General features: G+C 45.5%; 1 protein-coding gene across 2 annotated transcripts in view; it reads left to right on the top strand.

Annotated features, from left to right (window-relative positions):
• Positions 1 to 20,420, top strand: part of LOC124017474 (SH3 domain-binding protein 4-A-like) — a 33,082-nt gene extending 12,662 nt beyond the window's left edge. For both annotated transcript variants that reach the window (XM_046332682.1, XM_046332681.1), the window contains exons 2-5: positions 6,462 to 6,676; positions 6,808 to 9,215; positions 18,378 to 18,566; positions 18,851 to 20,420. In XM_046332682.1, the coding sequence (XP_046188638.1) occupies positions 6,553 to 6,676; positions 6,808 to 9,215; positions 18,378 to 18,566; positions 18,851 to 19,075 (2,946 nt within the window). In that variant the 5' untranslated portion in view covers positions 6,462 to 6,552 and the 3' untranslated portion in view covers positions 19,076 to 20,420. The remainder of the gene's footprint in view (positions 1 to 6,461; positions 6,677 to 6,807; positions 9,216 to 18,377; positions 18,567 to 18,850) is intronic.
• The last annotated feature ends 699 nt before the right edge of the window (positions 20,421 to 21,119 follow it).

Consider the following 21,119-nt stretch of genomic DNA (forward strand, 5'->3'; position numbering starts at 1 on the left):
TGACAGATCATGTGACACATAGAGTGCACACAGGTGGACTTTCTTTAACTAATTATGTGACTTCGAAAGGCAATTGGTTGCACCAGATCTTATTTAGGGTCTTCATAGCAAAGGGGGTGAATACATATGCACGCACCACTTTTCCATTAAAAAAAAAAATAATAATAATATTTTTCTATTTCACTTCACCCATTTTGACTATTTTGTGTATGTCCATTACATGAAATCCAAATAAAAATCCATTTAAATTACAGGTTGTAATGCAACAAAATAGGAAAAATGCCAAGGGGGTGAATACTTTTGCAAGGCACTGTATCTAGTCTGTACTTAGGTTTTTACTGAATATTGTACATCTGAGAGGGTTTAAGAAGGGAATGGTTCATGATTTCCTATTTATCCTCCATGTGATTCAGTGTCCCGCCCTGAGGATTTATGCTTCGCAAAGCAACAGAATGAGATGGAAAATATGCAATTGTCATCCTCAACTGCACACTGAGATACAGAACTCAGAATTCGCCAATTCAGGCATATTGAGGACACCAATGACTGTAAAGTAATTGGAAAGGTGTTAAAATAGCAGAAGACCAACTGGGCACAGATGTCAATTCAACGTCTATTCCACATTGGTTCAATGTAATTTTGTCAAAATGACTTTGAAATAATGTTGATTCAACCAGTTTGTGAACAGTGGATTATGAGTGTCATAAGATGACAAACTGTTCCAAGGCAGGGTTCACTGCTCAGAATGTTTATTCTCTTCATTGGATATTATTTGACATCTACTGTCATGCTGGTGAATGAGGACCCAAAAGCGACTTGGCGAAAACAGAGTATTTAATCCAGAATAAACTTTACAAAACAAAAAGCATAATACTACACATAAAGACGAGAACAGACTGGAGACTTGATCGAGAACTGCAGGTTGCCTCGGGAAGGCACTTGAACCTAGCAGACTCAGACACCTGCTCACCACGCAGCATCTGAGGGAAACACGACACGACAGGGCAAAACATAGACACAGCACGGTGAATTATAAATGAGGATCCGACAGGGCAGGTACGGGAAACAAGGAGAGAAATAGGGACTCTAATCAGGGAAAAGGATCGGGAACAGGTGTGGGAAGACTAAATGATGATTAGGGGAATAGGAACAGCTGGGAGCAGGAACGGAACGATAGAGAGAAGAGAGAGCGAGAGAGTGAGAGGGAGGGGGAGAGAGAGGGCTAGAAAGAGGGAAAGAACCTAATAAGACCAGCAGAGGGAAACGAATAGAATGGGAAGCACAGGGACAAGACATGATAATAAATGACAAAACATGACAGTACCCCCCCACTCACCGAGCGCCTCCTGGCGCACTCGAGGAGGAATCCTGGCGGCAACGGAGGAAATCATCAATGAGTGAACGGTCCAGCACGTCCCGAGACGGAACCCAACTCCTCTCCTCAGGACCGTAACCCTCCCAATCCATATATATATATATATATATATATATATATATATATATATATATATGCCATTTAGCAGACGCTTTTATCCAAAGCGACTTACAGTCATGTGTGCATACATTCTATGTATGGGTGGTCCCGGGGATCGACCCCACTACCCTGGCGTTACAAGCGCCACGCTCTACTAAGTATTGGTGACCCCGTCCCCGAGAACGCATGTCCATGATCTTATGTACCTTGTAAATAGGTGCGCTCTCGACAAGGACGGGAGGGGGGGGGAGGGAAGACGAACGGGGGTGCGAAGAAAGGGCTTAACACAGGAGACATGGAAGACAGGATGGACGCGACGAAGATGTCGCGGAAGAAGCAGTCGCACAGCGACAGGATTGACGACCTGGGAGACATGGAACGGACCAATGAACCGCGGAGTCAACTTACGAGAAGCTGTCGTAAGAGGAAGGTTGCGAGTGGAAAGCCACACTCTCTGGCCGCAACAATACCTAGGACTCTTAATCCTGCGTTTATTGGCGGCTCTCACAGTCTGTGCCCTGTAGCGGCAAAGTGCAGACCTCACCCTCCTCCAGGTGCGCTCACAACGTTGGACAAACGCTTGAGCGGAGGGAACGCTGGACTCGGCAAGCTGGGAAGAGAATAGAGGAGGCTGGTAACCCAGACTACTCTGAAACGGAGATAACCCGGTAGCAGACGAAGGAAGCGAGTTGTGAGCGTATTCTGCCCAGGGGAGCTGTTCTGCCCAAGACGCAGGGTTTCTGAAAGAAAGGCTGCGTAGTATGCGACCAATCGTCTGATTGGCCCTCTCTGCTTGACCGTTAGACTGGGGATGAAACCCGGAAGAGAGACTGACGGACGCACCAATCAAACGACAGAACTCCCTCCAAAATTGTGACGTGAATTGCGGGCCTCTGTCTGAAACGGCGTCTAACGGGAGGCCATGAATTCTGAACACATTCTCGATAATGATTTGTGCCGTCTCCTTAGCGGAAGGAAGTTTAGCGAGGGGAATGAAATGTGCCGCCTTAGAGAACCTATCGACAACCGTAAGAATCACAGTCTTCCCCGCAGACAAAGGCAGACCGGTAATGAAGTCTAGGGCGATGTGAGACCATGGTCGAGAAGGAATGGGGAGCGGTCTGAGACGACCGGCAGGAGGAGAGTTACCCGACTTAGTCTGCGCGCAGTCCGAACAAGCAGCCACGAAACGGCGCGTGTCACGCTCCTGAGTCGGCCACCAAAATCGCTGGCGAATAGACGCAAGAGTGCCTCGAACACCGGGATGACCAGCTAACTTGGCAGAGTGAGCCCACTGAAGAACAGCCAGACGAGTGGAAACAGGAACGAAAAGGAGGTTACTAGGACAAGCGCGCGGCGACGCAGTGTGCGTGAGTGCTTGCTTAACCTGTCTTTCAATTCCCCAGACTGTCAATCCGACAACACGCCCATAAGGAAGAATCCCCTCGGGATCAGTAGAAGCCACAGAAGAACTAAACAGACGGGATAAGGCATCAGGCTTGGTGTTCTTGCTACCCGGACGGTAAGAAATCACAAACTCGAAACGAGCGAAAAACAACGCCCAACGAGCTTGACGGGCATTAAGTCGTTTGGCAGAACGGATGTACTCAAGGTTCTTATGGTCTGTCCAAACGACAAAAGGAACGGTCGCCCCCTCCAACCACTGTCGCCATTCGCCTAGGGCTAAGCGGATGGCGAGCAGTTCATGGTTACCCACATCATAGTTGCGCTCAGATGGCGACAGGCGATGAGAAAAATAAGCGCAAGGATGAACCTTATCGTCAGACTGGAAGCGCTGGGATAGAATGGCTCCCACGCCTACCTCTGAAGCGTCAACCTCGACAATGAATTGTCTAGTGACGTCAGGAGTAACGAGGATAGGAGCGGACGTAAAACGTTCTTTTAGAAGATCAAAAGCTCCCTGGGCGGAACCGGACCACTTAAAACACGTCTTGACAGAAGTAAGAGCTGTGAGAGGGGCAGCAACTTGACCGAAATTACGAATGAAACGCCGATAGAAATTAGCGAAACCTAAAAAGCGCTGCAACTCGACACGTGACCTTGGAACGGGCCAATCACTGACAGCTTGGACCTTAGCGGAATCCATCTGAATGCCTTCAGCGGAAATAACGGAACCGAGAAAAGTAACGGAGGAGACATGAAAAGAACACTTCTCAGCCTTTACGTAGAGACAATTCTCTAAAAGGCGCTGTAGAACACGTCGAACGTGCTGAACATGAATCTCGAGTGACGGTGAAAAAATCAGGATATCGTCAAGATAGACAAAAACAAAGATGTTCAGCATGTCTCTCAGAACATCATTAACTAATGCCTGAAAAACAGCTGGCGCATTGGCGAGACCAAACGGCAGAACCCGGTACTAAAAATGCCCTAACGGAGTGTTAAACGCCGTTTTCCACTCGTCCCCCTCTCTGATGCGCACGAGATGGTAAGCGTTACGAAGGTCCAACTTAGTAAAGCACCTGGCTCCCTGCAGAATCTCAAATTACTGATGACATAAGGGGAAGCGGATAACGATTCTTAACCGTTATGTCATTCAGCCCTCGATAATCCACGCAGGGGCGCAGAGTACCGTCCTTCTTCTTAACAAAAAAGAACCCCGCCCCGGCCGGAGAGGAAGAAGGCACTATGGTACCGGCGTCAAGAGACACAGATAAATAATCCTCGAGAGCCTTACGTTCGGGAGCCGACAGAGAGTATAGTCTACCCCGAGGAGGAGTGGTCCCCGGAAGGAGATCAATACTACAATCATACGACCGGTGAGGAGGAAGGGAGTTGGCTCGGGACCGACTGAAAACCGTGCGCAGATCATGATATTCCTCCGGCACTCCTGTCAAATCGCCAGGTTCCTCCTGAGAAGTGGGGACAGAAGAAATGGGAGGGATGGCAGACATTAAGCACTTCACATGACAAGATACGTTCCAGGATAGGATAGAATTACAAGACCAATTAATAGAAGGATTATGACATACTAGCCAGGGATGACCCAAAACAACAGGTGTGAAAGGTGAACGAAAAATCAAAAAAGAAATAGTCTCACTGTGGTTACCAGATACTGTGAGAGTTAAAGGTAGTGTCTCAAATTTGATACTGGGAAGATGACTACCATCTAAGGCAAACATGGGCGTAGGCTTGTCTAACTGTCTGAAAGGAATGTTATGTTTCCGAACCCATGCTTCGTCCATGAAACAACCCTCAGCCCCAGAGTCAATCAAGGCACTGCATGTAGCACCCGAACCGGTCCAGCGTAGATGGACCGACATAGTAGTACAAGATCTAGATGAAGAGACCTGAGTAGTAGCGCGCACCAGTAGCCCTCCGCTTACTGATGGGCTCTGGCCTCTTACTGGACATGAATTAACAAAATGTCCATCAAATCCGCAATAGAGGCACAGGCGGTTGGTGATCCTCCGTTCCCTCTCCTTAGTCGAGATGCGAATCCCTCCCAGCTGCATGGGCTCAGTCTCAGAGCCAGAGGAGGGAGATGGTTGCGATGCGGAGCAGGGAAACACCGTTGATGCGAGCTCTCTTCCACGAGCCTGGTGACGAAGATCTACCCGTCGTTCTATGCGGATGGCGAGAGCAATCAAAGAGTCCACACTGGAAGGAACCTCCCGAGAGAGAATCTCATCTTTGACCACTGTGTGGAGTCCCTCCAGAAAACGAGCGAGCAGCGCCGGCTCGTTCCAGTCACTAGAGGCAGCAAGAGTACGAAACTCTATAGAGTAATCCGTTATGGATCGATCACCTTGGCATAGGGAAGCCAGGACCCTAGAAGCCTCCCCACCAAAAACTGAACGGTCAAAAACCCGAATCATCTCCTCTTTAAAGTTCTGGTAATTGTTAGAACAATCAGCCCTTGCCTCCCAGATAGCTGTGCCCCACTCTCGGGCCCGGCCAGTAAGGAGTGAAATGACGTAAGCAACCCGAGCTCTCTCTCTAGAGTATGTGTTGGGTTGGAGAGAGAACACAATCTCACACTGGGTGAGAAAGGAGCGGCACTCAGTGGGCTGCCCGGAGTAGCAAGGTGGGTTATTAACCCTAGGTTCTGGAGGCTCGGCAGGCCAGGAAGTAACAGGTGGCACGAGACGAAGACTCTGGAACTGTCCAGAGAGGTCGGAAACCTGAGCGGCCAGGTTCTCCACGGCATGGCGAGCAGCAGACAATTCCTGCTCGTGTCTGCCGAGCATGGCTCCTTGGATCTCGACGGCAGTGTTACGAGCGTCTGTAGTCGCTGGGTCCATTCCTCGGTCGGATCCTTCTGTCATGCTGGTGAATGAGGACCCAAAAGCGACTTGGCGAAAACAGAGTATTTAATCCAGAATAAACTTTACAAAACAAAAAGCATAATACTACACGTAAAGACGAGAACAGACTGGAGACTTGATCGAGAACTGCAGGTTGCCTCGGGAATGCACTTGAACCTAGCAGACTCAGACACCTGCTCACCACGCAGCATCTGAGGGAAACACGACACGACAGGGCAAAACATAGACACAGCACGGTGAATTATAAATGAGGATCCGACAGGGCAGGTACGGGAAACAAGGAGAGAAATAGGGACTCTAATCAGGGAAAAGGATCGGGAACAGGTGTGGGAAGACTAAATGATGATTAGGGGAATAGGAACAGCTGGGAGCAGGAACGGAACGATAGAGAGAAGAGAGAGCGAGAGAGTGAGAGAGGGAGGGGGAGAGAGAGGGCTAGAAAGAGGGAAAGAACCTAATAAGACCAGCAGAGGGAAACGAATAGAATGGGAAGCACAGGGACAAGACATGATAATAAATGACAAAACATGACATCTACTGGAATCCCATTCATTTTAGTCCTTAGCCAAGACTGTCCCCGCTTCTTACTGAATCAAACCATGTTGTAAACTGTGATGATTTGATCATTTATGGCTCTTACAAGAATGGATCAGTCACAGCTAATGAAGATGTTCTCATTTTTGTTTCCTTTCGTATAGATACAATGGAGAGCTGCCAACGACTGAATATCATAATTGGAGAAATGGAAGAGTAGTAGTGCGACTGCAACTCGGGGCAAATCACACCAAGATGGCGGCCCACCGGATCATCAGAGGGACCAACAGTAACCATGTTCTCCCTCGCTGCAAATCGGAGGGCACGCTCATTGACCTCAACGAAGGGCTCTCTGAGGCTAGCCTCACAGATGTGAAAGGTCAGGATTCAATACTGACTAATGTACCAGACAGTTATTCAGCATTTAAAGATATACTGATTTAAATGTAAATTGAGGATGAATTGAGAATGTTTATGTGAATTTTTGATCTTCTTTTTCTTTTCATCCAGTGCCTTCTTCCAGTGCCTTACGGCTGGACAATTCAGCCTCCCTCGTAACTGCTCGTGAAGTCGTCGCCATCAAAGATTACTGCCCGTCTAGCTTCACCACGTTAAAGTTTTCCAAAGGTGACCGGCTTTATGTTATGGACACGTCGGGTGGAGAGTGGTGGTATGCCCACAACAACACAGAGATGGGCTACATCCCCTCAGCATACGTCCAGCCCATCAACTGTAGAAACTCGTCGCTCAGTGATAGTGGCATGATAGACAATCTAGGGGAGTGTACAGACGAAGTGGCTAAGGAGCTGGATCTCCTAGGGGAGTGGACAGGGGTGTCCGTTAAGACCACTCCTTATTCGCCTTATTTTAACAGCAACCCCTTCTCCCTCCATACCTCCTCCACCAACCCCTTCATCAACAGTGATCATCTACGTGGTTCTCTGGACCAGAACTGTAATGAGAGGGGAAGGTCCACGGACCTGCTAGTCTTTGACTCCCTGGAATCGTCAGTCTCCCCCTCGGTACCTAACTCTACCTCCAGCAACACCATGATCAATGGCTTCAGTAACTGCAACATCTTTGATATGACGCCATCCACCAGCCCCAACCAGGACCTACATGTTTTACAGACACTGCGAAGGGATAACCCATTCCTCAGGAGCAAGCGATCGTACAGTTTATCAGAGTTGTCCGTCCTACAGACGCAATCCAACCCCCCTTTGCCTTCTTCCGGGTTCTTCACTGGCCTCAAGGCTCCCTCGCCGGAGCAGTTTCAGAGCAGGGAGGATTTCAGGACTGCGTGGCTAAACCATCGGAAGCTGGCCAGATCTTGCCATGACCTGGAATCTCTGGGGCAGAGCCCTGGTTGGGGACAGACTCAGCCGGTGGAGACCAACATTGTCTGTAAACTAGACAGTCGTGGAGGGGCCGTTCAGCTCCCAGACACCCAGATTAGCGTCCATGTCCCTGAGGGACACGTGGGTCCTGAAGACACCCAGCAGATCTCCATGAAGGCCCTACTGGACCCTCCACTGGAGCTGAACAATGACCACTGCTCCACGGTCAGCCCAGTGGTGGAAATCAAACTGTCCAACATGGATACCAAGTCCTTCATCACTCTGGAGATGACCGTGTCCGTGACGGTGAAGAAAGACAGCGGTCAGGTAGCCGAGGTGCTCTGCGTCCGGAGTGACTGCAAGGAGGGACCGTATATAATCATCCCACATGCCTACCTATACAAGGACACAGTACAAATCCAATTGGATAACTTGGAGCCGTGTATGTACGTGGTCGTAGTGGTGCAGGCCCAGCACGTCAACCTTAATACAACTGTATGGGACAATGTGTTGAAGAAAGTCACCCTGGGTGTCTATGGGCCCAAGCACATCCATCCTTCTTTCAAGACGGTCGTGGCCCTATTTGGGCATGACTGTGCCCCGAACACCCTACTGGTGAGTGAGGTGGGGAAGCAGGCCCACTCCGCCCCTCCAGTGGCGCTCACGCTGTGGGGGAAGCATCAGTTTTTTCTGGGACGGCCCCAGGACCTCCAGGTTGGTCTATACTCCAACATGTCTAACTATATGATCAAGGCTAATGAGCAATCCCGGATTATTCGGGGCTTCCAGGTCAAACTGGGGAAGGTTAGCCGACTCATTTACATGATCACATCCAACAACCCTGAAGACATCTCAGACTTCACCTTGCAGGTCCAGGTCAAAGATTGCCTGGACTGTATCCTGGCTCAGTTCTGCGTCCAAACACCGCAACCGCCTCCAAAGAGTGGAACGCGGAACTCCGGCCAAAGGAGGTTCCTGAAGAAGAAAGAGGTGGTGGGTAAGATTCTTCTGTCACCTCTGGCCATCACTGCCAAATATCCACAGTTTCAGGAGCGCTGCATCACCAACCTGAAGTTTGGCAAGTTGCTCAAAACTGTGATCAGGCAAAACAAGAGCACATACCTGTTGGAATACAAGAAGGGAGACGTGATCGCCTTGCTGAGTGAGGAGAAAATCAAACTACGAGGACAACTGTGGACCAAAGAGTGGTATATTGGATATTATCAGGGAAAGACCGGTCTTGTTCACGCGAAAAACGTTCTGGTTTTGGGGAAAGTCAAGCCTATTTATTTCTGTGGTCCGGACCTCACGACTACCGTGCTAGTGGAGGAGATTCTGAAGCCTTGCAAATTTCTCACATACATCTACGCCTCTGTGAGGACGGTACTCATGGAGAATATAGGGAACTGGAAGGCCTTTGCAGATGCGCTGGGATATGGGAACTTACCTTTGTCTTATTTCTGTCGGACTGAACCGGACAACGAGCCTGAGAAGGTTGCGTCGGTTCTGGAGAAGCTCAAGGAGGACTGCACTAACATGGACATCAAGGAGAGAAAGACCTTCCAGAAGGAACTCATGACAGTACGTTTGTGTGTGTGCGTGTGCGTGTGCGTGTGCGTGTGTACGTGTACGTGTGCGTGTGCGTGTGCGTGTGCGTGTGTGTGTGTGTGTGTGTGTGTGTTTGGAAACCCCTCATCATGCACATTGTACCTCTTAGGCTGTAGAAGCTATTCAAATGTATGGTTCAATACAGAAACCTTATCAAAAGCCAAACAAAATAGCAAATTCCACTTTCACCTGGAAATGTATAGTGCTTCTCTGTTTATTTCCTATTTTCCACCAGTAGCAGATGTTGACATGGTGTTCCCATTCTGTCAGAGGCAATGGGGCTGTGATGTACTGTGAGATGGGGGGCTGATATGTTACTGTACTCAGCTTATTCAGTCACATGTGGTAAGCAGCTGTCCTTATCGCCTCAGGGTGCCTTAAGAGTAGGCCTACTTGTTGGGAGAATACGTGTGGTGTGACTTGACAATGCACAAAAACACAGCTACGTCACCTCCTTCAGTGCAACTCCGAGACTGAGACACAAACACAGCAGGGTTGCTGTTGTGACAGAAAGTGTTGACTCAACATGCCTCCCACTCCCTCTCGAGAGAGTCTCCAGTCACCCTGGTCCTTTTAAAGTTTTAGACAGAGGTGCTTGGTAATGTAACTATACCCCACATTGCATCTATCTCAAACAGGCAACAGTTGCTTGAATTTGGATCTGTGGAGAAATTGGATCTCTCTGTGCAAGTGAGGTTGATGTCTTTTTCACAATGCTTGCTTTTTGTAAACATCTTATCAGTAAGAGCTAGCATATATCAGTTTATTTGGGCATGAAATATAACAGTTGTCTATGCCTTTCAATGGTATTCTGATCAAAGGCAGGCTAGAATTCAAACAAGCAACCATGTTTCTGCCATCAGGCATGATAAGCTGAGTAGACAAAGGGATGATGATGGATTGGTCCCAGAAAGCAATGAACCTTGCCCAAAGCCCTCATACTACCCTTCCTCTCACACACACACACACACACACACACACACACACACACACACACACACACACACACACACACACACACACACACACACACACACACACACACACACACACACACACACACACACACACACACACACACACACACACACACACATTATTTATGGTGGACACACAGATCTGTTTAATATGCCCACTAGCCTGGGAGTAACCAAACATAGCAAGCGTAAAAGAAAACACATGAGTGGATTTCCCACATCCGGTTTTCAGTAGAAAAGGAAGCTAGGTTGAATTAGCTGTATCCCTGAAACCTGGAGGCATCTGGTTGTTGGCAACTCTGCTAATGTCTCTGCTAATGTTGATTTGATTTGATTTGATTTTAATGGTGGTCTGGAAGCGGTCTTTGAATTAGATCCATGTCTTATCTTTTCATTCCAGCCAGTCCTGATAGCCTTCTCGGCACTGTAGAAACAGAGTGTTGTTGCCTATCCTGATCAGGCCAAGACACAACAGATATAACATCAGTGACACAGCTGTTGGTCCATACTGATCCCTGAAATACTGTACATTAGAGGAGGATCTTGAGGACCATTGATATTGCTGTGTTGTAGTCTACAGATGCCGTGTCTTACTTTGATCCTCCTGTTGTTGCAGGAATTTTCCTGCACCGCAAGCAGAAATGCAAAATGTGAAATGTAGTCGAGGTTTAAAAAGGCTTCTAAAGTTAGTAATTTCCTTGATTTGCCCTAATGAAAAATGTATCAACCCCTATACATTTCTTTCATTAATTATATTCCACATAAGAATTCACATTTCCTGTTGCTACAGGATTATTTTTCTGCGGTGTGAAACTGGCTCAAATTAAGATACGAGATCTGTTTAAAGGTTTGTGTGGGGGAGATGGTTGTACAAAGGTTTGACAATATTGCAGCACATCATGTCATTATAGTGAGAGTCTATGGTGAGAGTCTAGTGAGAGTTAAGTGGTTTTTCTGTTGTTCTGTGGTCATTCTGTGGTTCTGTGGCCTTTCCTCAAATTTAGTAATTTGCCCTATTGGTGACCTTAATCTCACACAGTAGTAATTACTTCTCTGGACCAAAAGTGTTAATAAAAAAGTGTGTGCAAGAACTAAACTAAGAAGCTTTAAAGCTCAGTTAGTAGGCATTGTTAGACAGAACCCATACGTAGAATGTATGCACACATGACTGTAAGTCGCTTTGGATAAAAGCGTCTGCTAAATGGCATATATTATTATTATATTAACAGAACCATGGTTAGGTCATATTGCTTGTCTGAATTAACACAACAACAAAAAATACACTACATGACCAAAGATATGTGGGACACCTGCTCGTCAAACATCTCATTCCAAAGTCATGGGCATTAATATGGAGTTGACCCCCCCCCCCCCCCCCCCCCCCCCCCCCCCCCCCCTTTGTTGCTATAACAGCCTCCACTCTTCTGGGAAGGCTTTCCACTAGATGTTGGAATATTGCTGCGGGGACTTGCTTCCATTCAGCCACAAGAACATTATTGAGGTCGGGCACTGATGTTTGAACTCAACGTTCCAATTCATCCCAAAAGTGTTCGATGAGAATGAGGTCAGGGCTCTGTGCAGGCCGGTCAAGTTCTTCCAGACCGATCTCAACAAATCATTTCTACGGACTTCGCTTTGTGCACAGGGGCATTGCTATGCTGAAACAGGAAAGGGCCTTCCCTTTAAGGCTGCTCAGCCATGGAAACCCATTTCATGAAGCTCCCGACGAACAGCTCTTGCTGACGTTGCTTCCAGAGGCAGTTTGGAACCCGGTAGTGAGTGTTTTAACTGAGGACAGATGATTTTTACACGCTATGCGCTTCAGCACTCAGAGGTCCCGTTCTGTGAGCTTGTGTGGCCTACCTCTTCGTGGCTGAGCCATTGTTGCTCCTAGACCTATCCACTTCATAATAACAGCATTTATAGTTGACCAGGATAGCTCTAGCAGGGCAGAAATTTGACAAACTGACTTGTTGGAAAGGTGGCATCCTATGAAGGGGCCACTTTGAAAGTCACTGAGCTCTTCAGTACGGGCCATTCTACTGACAATGTTTGTCTATGGAGATTGCATGGCTGTGTGCTCAATTTTATACACCCTTCAGCAACGGGTGTGGCTGAAATAGCCGAATCCACAAATATGAAATTGTGTCCACATACTTTTGTATATATAGTGCAGCTGATTATTATATAAAAGTATCTTAATAGAAGATAACCAAGATGATCATTTATCAGCCAAGTGGCCTATGATTCAAATTCCTCACAAAGCGTTAATTCACAGGTGTGACCACCATATCCATAGCTCTGTCGAGCCTAAACAACGCTGTGCTCTATGTGGATTTAATAGCCTGCCTTCCTTTTTTTTCTGAGTCGCTAGCATGGTCTGACAGGTGTTTGTCAGTTGAAATGTGAGGAGAGGAAAGGGGACATTGGTCAGGCCAGATCGCAGGCCAGGGGGGTTGAGCGACCAACGCAAACTGACACCGCTAAGAATTCTCAATGTGAAGGATGGCGTTGCTCAGGTAGCAGACAATTGAAATGCCATCCCACTGCTCATCACTGAAATAGATCCCAACAGCCAACCAGAAAGACCGAGAGAGACACCTGCAGACTCCACAGAGTAGCTAGACATTAGGCTATACAAGTGGACTGCTTTTCTCTCATCAATGGATATCACATGAGGATCTCTATGGGTAGAAAGACGCCTCCAGATTCTTTCTTTCTTTAACCTTTATTTACACGGGATGTCATATTGAGACCCAGATCTCTTTTACAAATGATCCCTGTATTACCACAGTACACATATAAAAGACCCAGTATAGTCAAAAACATGATATCCCTGTGTTTTATATACAGTCGAAGTCAGAAGTTTACATACACCTTAGCCAAATACATTTAAACTCAGTTTTTCACAATTCCTGACATTTAATCCTAGTAAAAATTGCCAGTTTTAGGTCAATTAGGATCACCACCTTATTTAAAGAATGTGAAATGTCAGAATAATAGTAGAGAGAAATATTTATTTCAGTTTTATTTATTTCATCACATTCCCAGTGGGTCAGATGTTTACATACAGTCAATTAGTATTTGGTAGCATTGCCTTTAAATTGTTTAACTTGGGTCAAACGTTTCAGGTAGACTTCCACAAGCTTCCCACAATAAGTTGGGTGCATTTTGGCCCATTCCTCCTGACAGAGCAGAGCTGGTGTAACTGAGTCAGGTTTGTAGGCCTCCTTGCTCGCACACGCTTTTTCAGTTCTGCCCACATATTGTCTATAGGATTGAGGTCAGGGCTTTGTGATGGCCACTCCAATACCTTGACTTTGTTGTCCTTAAGCCATTTACCACAACTTTGGAAGTATGCTTGGGGTCATTGTCCATTTGGAAGACCCATTTGTGACCAAGCTTTAACTTCCTGACTAATGTCTTGAGATGTTGCTTCAATATATCCACATACTTTTCTTGCCTCATGATGCCATCTATTTTGTGAAGTGCACCAGTCCCTCCTGCAGCAAAGCACCCCCACAACATGATGCTGTCACCCCCGTGCCTCATGGTTGGGATGGTGTACTTCGGCTTGCAAGCCTCCCCCTTTTTCCTCCAAACATAACGATGGTCATTATGGCCAAACAGTTCTATTTTTGTTTCATCAGACCAGAGGACATTTCTCCAAAAAGTACAAGCTTTTTTTATGGTGGTTTTGGTGCAGCGGCTTCTTCCTTGCTGAGCGGCCTTTCAGGTTATGTTGATATGACTCGTTTTACTGTGGATATAGATACTTTTGTACCTGTTTCCTCCAGCGTCTTCACAAGGTCCTTTGCTGTTGTTCTGGGATTGATTTGCACTTTTCGCACCAAAGCAGGTTCAACTCTAGGAGACAGAACGTGTCTCCTTCCTGAGCGGTATGATGGCTGCGTGGTTCCATGGTGTTTATACTTGCGTACTATTGTTTGTACAAATTAATGTGGTACCTTCCGGCGTTTGGAAATAGCTCCCAAGGATGAACCAGACTTGTGGAGGTCTACAATATTTTTTCTGAGGTCTTGGCTGATTTATTTTTATTTTCCCATTATGTCAAGCAAAGAGGCACTGAGTTTGAAGGTAGGCCTTGAAATACATCCACAGGTACACCTCCAATTGACTCAAATTATGTCAATTAGCCTATCAGAAGCTTCTAAAGCCATGACATAACATTTTAGAATTTTCCAAGCTGTTTAAATACACAGTCAACTTAGTGTATGTAAACTTCTGGCCCACTTGAATAGTGATACAGTGAATGATAAGTGAAATAATCTGTCTGTAAACAATTGTTGGAAAAATTACTTGTCATGCACAAAGTAGATGTCCTAACCGACTTGCCAGAACTATAGTTTGTTAACAAGAAATGTGTGGAGTGGTTGAAAAATGAGGTTTAATGACTCCAACCTAAGTGCATGTAAACTTCCGACTTCAACTGTATATATCCATACTATCAGGTTGGAATAATACTGTGAAATTGTGAAAATGACCAAAATGACCTTTTTATTGTTAAAGTTTGAAAAGCCCGCCTGAAATTTCAGCCTATTTTGGTGGGAAGGAAGAGAGCTCCAAACCTCTCTGCCGATAACAGCTAGTTGTCTGTTTTCCCCTCCTTACTCAGGCCACTCCCAGACAGTCCGAGCAAAATTATTGCTTCATAAATGGCTCTTTACCAAGAAGCTACTTTTATATATTTTTGACCATTTTAATTAAAAATAATCTGTAAATATGAAATGTAATCAATCTTTAAATATGAATTGTGATAAATGAATACAAATGTAAACAATACATACATATAATATATTTTGTGTGTAGTAAGACACTACAAGTTGAGAATGACTTTGCACAGACACTTTTGACAAATAGATATGGCAATGATTTCAGTCACCACTGCCATCATGCTAGGTACTGTACACACCATTAAATGAAATGACTTAAAGTCACCGTTCGGCCTGCTTTCGCTATTTCAAACTACAGAGAAGTTTATAGACTGCTGATGTAGAAACTTTTCCCTCACCTATAAAGTCCCTGGTTGACTTTAATGAGGAGGTTGAGTCCTTGTTACTGTGTTCCCCCCTCCTGTCTCTCCTCTCCCCTGCTGTTAGTCTCAGGGACACTGTGTGTGTGTGTGTGTGTGTGTGTGTGTGTGTGTGTGTGTGTGTGTGTGTGTGTGTGTGTGTGTGTGTGTGTGTGTGTGTGTGTGTGTGTGTGTGTGTGTGTGTGTGTGTGTGTGTGTGTGTGTGTGTGTGTGTGTGTGTGTGTGTGTGTGTGTGTGTGTGTGTGTGTGTGTGTGTGTGTGTGTGCATGCTCATTTCCCTGCATTTTAAATGCAGGGAGAAGAGCCAGACAGGCTCATTTGGAATGGAGCTTAGAGAGATAACTGCCTCTGAGAGCTCTGGTGCACAGGGTAAATTTGAGATGTCAGTCATGTCTGTCAGGGCTTTCCCCCAGTGGACATGTGGATCAAGTCAAAGAGATGGAGTAATCCACACACACACACACACACACACACACACACACACACACACACACACACACACACACACACACACACACACACACACACACACACACACACACACACACACACACACACACACACACACACACACACACACACACACAGAGAGAGAGACATTTTGAAGGATGTCACTACAGCTTCCTCATTTTCATCAGCCTGCTTACCACTGGCTTTCTGAACGAATGGGAAACACACACATATAGGATGCGCTTCAGAAAATGTCAGCGAGTTACGTAGTTTTATCATAGGTTTAGATTAAGAGTTGAAACGAGAGGTAAACGTGAATGGCATAAGGCGTTTTGGATTTGGAAGTTTTCATAAGGCTCCATTGAACTCTGGAATGTTTGAAAAATAAACGAGATCACTCAGTGAACTGTGCAGGAGGTCATTCAAAAGAACTGGATTCCTTTTTATACAGTACCTCTCTGAAGATAAAGATAATGGAGTATGACATTACTAGCTATTGGTTTCATAAAAGAGTTCTGCATGAACCATAGTATATTATCACAAAGTTTTTGGTTTTACTCATGTTATGGGATATAACTTAAGCAGCATTCAAGCATTGTTTATCTGCAGCCATGGAATAAATGACCCAACTCCTCAGCACTGTATGGGAAAAAGACATGTCATTTAGTTTGAGTTTTCCATGACAGGAAGTGATTGAAGGATTATGAAGATAGATGTTGAGTTAAGAGGTTTAAAGAGACAGTGATTCAACTAATCTTCCTGCTGGTTGAAGGCTATATGACACAACTGTGACATGGTAACTAGAGTTGTGTTCCAAAGGGCGCTCCATAAGGGTATGGTCAAAAGTAGTACACTATATTAGGGCCCTCAAACTCAACTCTGGACCTCGAAGCCAGTTCCACAAAAAAAATTCATTGTTCCCCTTTAGTCAGGAACTGATTAGATCTGGGACACCATGTGTGTACAATTCGTTATCAGGTAGAACCGAAAACCAGTAGGCTTCGAACCTCGTAGGATAAGAGTTGAATACCCCTGATATATGGTATAGGGTGCCATTTGGGACTCTCCCTAGTGACTACGCTACCATGTTGACTCCTTGGCCCTGCAGGACCAGTGTCAGATGTTGTGAATGACACAGCATTAGGTCTGTGATTGAACTGAGTCACTCCCCACTGTGTCATTCACAGTTGACTCAGTTGCCAGTGTTGGCAGATGGCGGAAAAAGCCGGGCCCAGTAGCCAGACAGGTGGTGGTGATGGAGGGTGTTTTGCTGCAGTTCTATTTGAGTAACTTTGACAGAAATGTGAGTTCTGATTCAGCACTCAGTGCAGAACAGAGGACAGCTCATTAAAACATTGCTGTTCAGAGTCAGGCCAGGTGGCCGAGGTGACTGGAGGAGTACTGGAATGCTTTGAAGACAGTGTATATGTCCCAGTAGCACCCTATTCCCTATTTAGTGCCCTACTTTTTACCACAGCCCATAGGGGACTTGCCTAGTTAAACAAAGGTTAAATAAAAAATGTAATAAATGTAAGGCAGTGTTTCCCAACTCCAGTCCTCGAGTACCCCAACATAACCCTGGATGAGCACACCCGATTCAACTATTCATCAAGCCCTAATGAGTTGAATGAGGTGTGTTTGTCCGTGGCTACAACATAAATATATGCTGTTGGGGGTACTGGAAAACTGGAGTTGAGAAACACCGATATAGGGAATAGGGTGCCATTTGGGATGCAACAGGCACTCAGCTCCCAGTATGCTTCATTCTCTTTCTGCAAAGCAAACAAATGCTGGCTCTTCTGTTTAGATACAGTACTGTGCAAAATATAGATAGTGTACCTGTCTCAGTAGATCCTGTCAAGTCGCAGGCAAACTCTCCAGAGAGACTTTAAAGTTGAAAAAAACGTTTATGTATTATCTGCTTTGTAAGATATAGTGGTGAAAAATATGCGGCCTCTTATTGGCAGGCTTAACTGGTTGGCTCAGACTTGAAAACATGAGTTCCTGTACATTAAAACATATTGTTTTTCGTTGGGTTGTACTTTCCATTATCCTTTGATATTATATAGCCCTCCTGGGTTGTAGCCTACACAGTGCAGACATGCTGTGTGTCAGCCCACCTCCCCGTGGGATCCTGATAGACTTGATTTACTGTCTCTCTGTTTCTTTCACCCCCTGTTCGTCCGTGGTGTTTTTGGCGGAGAGAGGAGGGGATTACTAGTGTATTTTCTCTGGCCTCCTGGTTTTATTCTCGTTCAACACATATGTGTGTCTGTGTGGTAAGACCTTGAGAGGCTCTTGTGAATCATGCTCTAATTCAGCCTCGAGAGTTCACAGCAGGCTTTATAGAGAGTCGGGAGGGATAGTGTAGCCGTAGTTAGAGACGCAAATGTATTGTATCAAGACAATACCCTGGCCCCCTAATGCTGTTCCTCCCCACTCCTTTCACTATGTCTAGAGAGTCATGTCTTTACCCCCTTTAATGGTGAACACCATGTTACACAATGGTGTGTCATTGCTGATCTCTGGGGTGTGTTTTTTGAACTGTTGTGTCGTAGCTAAATGTTGTCTTCCGTTGTCGACGACTTATGCTCCAGCAGGAATTCAAAGCCTGAATTAGTAAATCAAGTGGTCTTTGTCTGGCCTTTCTTCTAGGCCCTGTTGAAGATGGACTGCCAGGGTCTGGTGGCCAGGCTGATCATGGACTTTGTCCTGCTGACCACGGCCGTGGAGGTGGCGCCGCGCTGGAGGGAGCTGGCTGAGAAGCTGGCTAGAGTAAACAAGCAGCAGATGGAGCAATACGAGGCTCCGCACAGGGACAAGAACGGCCTGGTGGACAATGAGGTGAGATTATCAGCCCATTACTTCTAGGTACTGTAACATTTACTGGGTTTGACTGGTGTTGGCTGCCTCAGACCGGTAATCAAAATGGACGTGAGAAAATGCTAACCCTGCCATCTGGTTCTTGTGTGCAGTGTTCTTTCATATCAGCCAGTCAGACTTGACCTTAGATGCGCATTTGGAATGATTCTCTGTCCCCTCTGTTGATCTTAAAGGGTTTTATAAGTACATTGGATTGATTGATCGTTTGTTCTATGACAGTCAATTGATTGATTCTGTGTTGACAGTCAATGTGGAAGCCAGCCTATGACTTCCTGCTGACCTGGGCGGCCCAAATTGGGGACAGCTACCGGGACGTGATCCAGGAGCTGCACCTGGGCCTGGACCGGATGAAGAATCCCATAACCAAGCGCTGGAAGCACCTCACCGGAACCCTCATTCTGGTCAACAGCCTAGATACGTTACGCAGCTCTGCCTTCAGCCCTGTAGGACAGGGGGACTATGCCATTTGATCTGTAACCAGCTACGTCTGAAATGGCATCCTATTCCCTACATAGTAGTGCACTAGTTTTTGCAAGAACCTGGTCAAAAGTAGTGCGATATATAGGGAAAAGTGTGCCATTTAGGATGCAAACTGAGTCTCTGGAGCTTGGCACTATGGATCCAGCAGGACTACTACTGGTCTCCTCCAGCCCTCAGGATGCCCAATCACCAATCGGACCTTGACCGTAGCTGTTATTCCTTGAACTTTCAACTCTTGACCCTGCTCCCATCCTGTTGCACAGGACTACAATGTTTTGTAACCAGTAACAACCACTTCACACAGAGCACATGTTACTGTAGGTCTGTTTCTCTAGCGGGTTAAACACTCAACACTCTCATTGGAATTTACAGTAGATTATTATTAAGCCACAATACTGACGTGATTTCTAAAGGGTGGCTTTTAATCTGTATTGTCTTTTGCTACACCTTTTTTTCTACAGAAAGTGGCATAGCACTCGTTTTTATTGCTTTCTTTCCCACTAAATATATAGATATATTTCAAAGGAAAAATGTACAGAAACTTGATTTTTGAAATGCATTATATTATACGCAACCTCTTTGGGTTTCCATTTCTATCCCCCTTAAGTGTTCCTGTGCTTCAATTCTCTTTCTGACTGCTCTTTGTACTTTTTGCTTGCCAAAACAGTTAGGTGCTAGACTAGATCACAGTTCATTGTTCTTCACAAAAGACTCATCATTTCAGAATAAACCCCCTTTGGTTACTTTCCTCTACGTTCACTTTAGGACAAAATGCGTGCCACAAAAAGCTGAATAATAATTACATCATGTATCCAACGAGGATCTTTTCTCTTTGTTTCCTGAAAGTTTAAAAGCAGAATTACCTCACAACATCGTCTCTTCTTTTCATTTGTTTAACCGGCAGTAACGGAATGAACAATTCTTTTGAGGAAATCAATTGGCTGTGATGGTTTCAATTGCTTGGTACGCCATTTTAAAGCTTGTGAACTAGTGAAGCCTTTTTGTCCTTGATTTGCTCAGAAATATATTTTGGTTGCTGTGTTTTGCTTTTTCAATGATACCCTTTATCAATCAAAAGCTCAAACTCTGGAGCTTTGAATCCTTTATACAGTCGTTCTCTTTGTGTAACGCTACTGTGTGTTTTCAGTGCAAGAGCTGTGTTTTGTATGTTTTGTGAATGCAGATGAAATGTCAGTAGTATTATTTGCGTAGTTAAATGGTCACACTGGTCTGTGACGGTACCGATTGACAAGTTCTGCACATCGATGCCTCCATTAGTTGTTGTCTTTACCTGTTGGTTCATATTGACTCAATAAAATGACTGACAATTCTAAAGTGCCTCTGTCAGGCAGTGTGCAGGTTCACGGTCGGAATTTGTGTTCCGTGATTCTACATTCACAGACATTATTCAACATGATTTGTCTCAGTATGGCCCTACACAAAGGAGCACAGTGAAAGAATAGCCTAGGATACAGTGTTTTCTGGTGAGGAGTTATTGGACTCTTGGGCTAGTGGCCAGTTGGCTTGTTTGCTAATTTAAGGCATTCCTAAGCACTTGCATCAGGCTGATTCAGGAGAACAATCTCATACTGATTTTAAATAACACAATTAATTGTAGACTTGCAAAAGTTTTTTGTATTCCCATAAAAAAAGGTACTTTTAATGAGGTAACTGAATTCATGAAAACACGAAGATATTATAATGAACAACAAATCACAGTAATATATGGATGGATTAAATACTGTATGCAACAGGATCTCACACACAAATTTCCAGTCTTGACGTTCGTTCAATTTGCGCCAAGGTCTAATTGCACGTCAAACGGCAAATTATGCCATCAAAAAGTGAGATTGGGCTGCAGCGACTGCCTGTTAGTTACATTTTACATTTGAGTCATTTAGCAGACGCTCTTATCCAGAGCGACTTACAGTTGGTGCCTTCATCTTAAGATACCTGTGTGAGACGACCACATCTCAGTCGTAGTAAGTGAATTCGTCCTCAATAAAGAAGCTAGCAGCAAAGTCCGTGCTAGCA

This window comes from Oncorhynchus gorbuscha, unplaced genomic scaffold (assembly GCF_021184085.1).
Source record: "Oncorhynchus gorbuscha isolate QuinsamMale2020 ecotype Even-year unplaced genomic scaffold, OgorEven_v1.0 Un_scaffold_22:::fragment_2:::debris, whole genome shotgun sequence".
Taxonomy (NCBI): domain Eukaryota; kingdom Metazoa; phylum Chordata; class Actinopteri; order Salmoniformes; family Salmonidae; genus Oncorhynchus; species Oncorhynchus gorbuscha.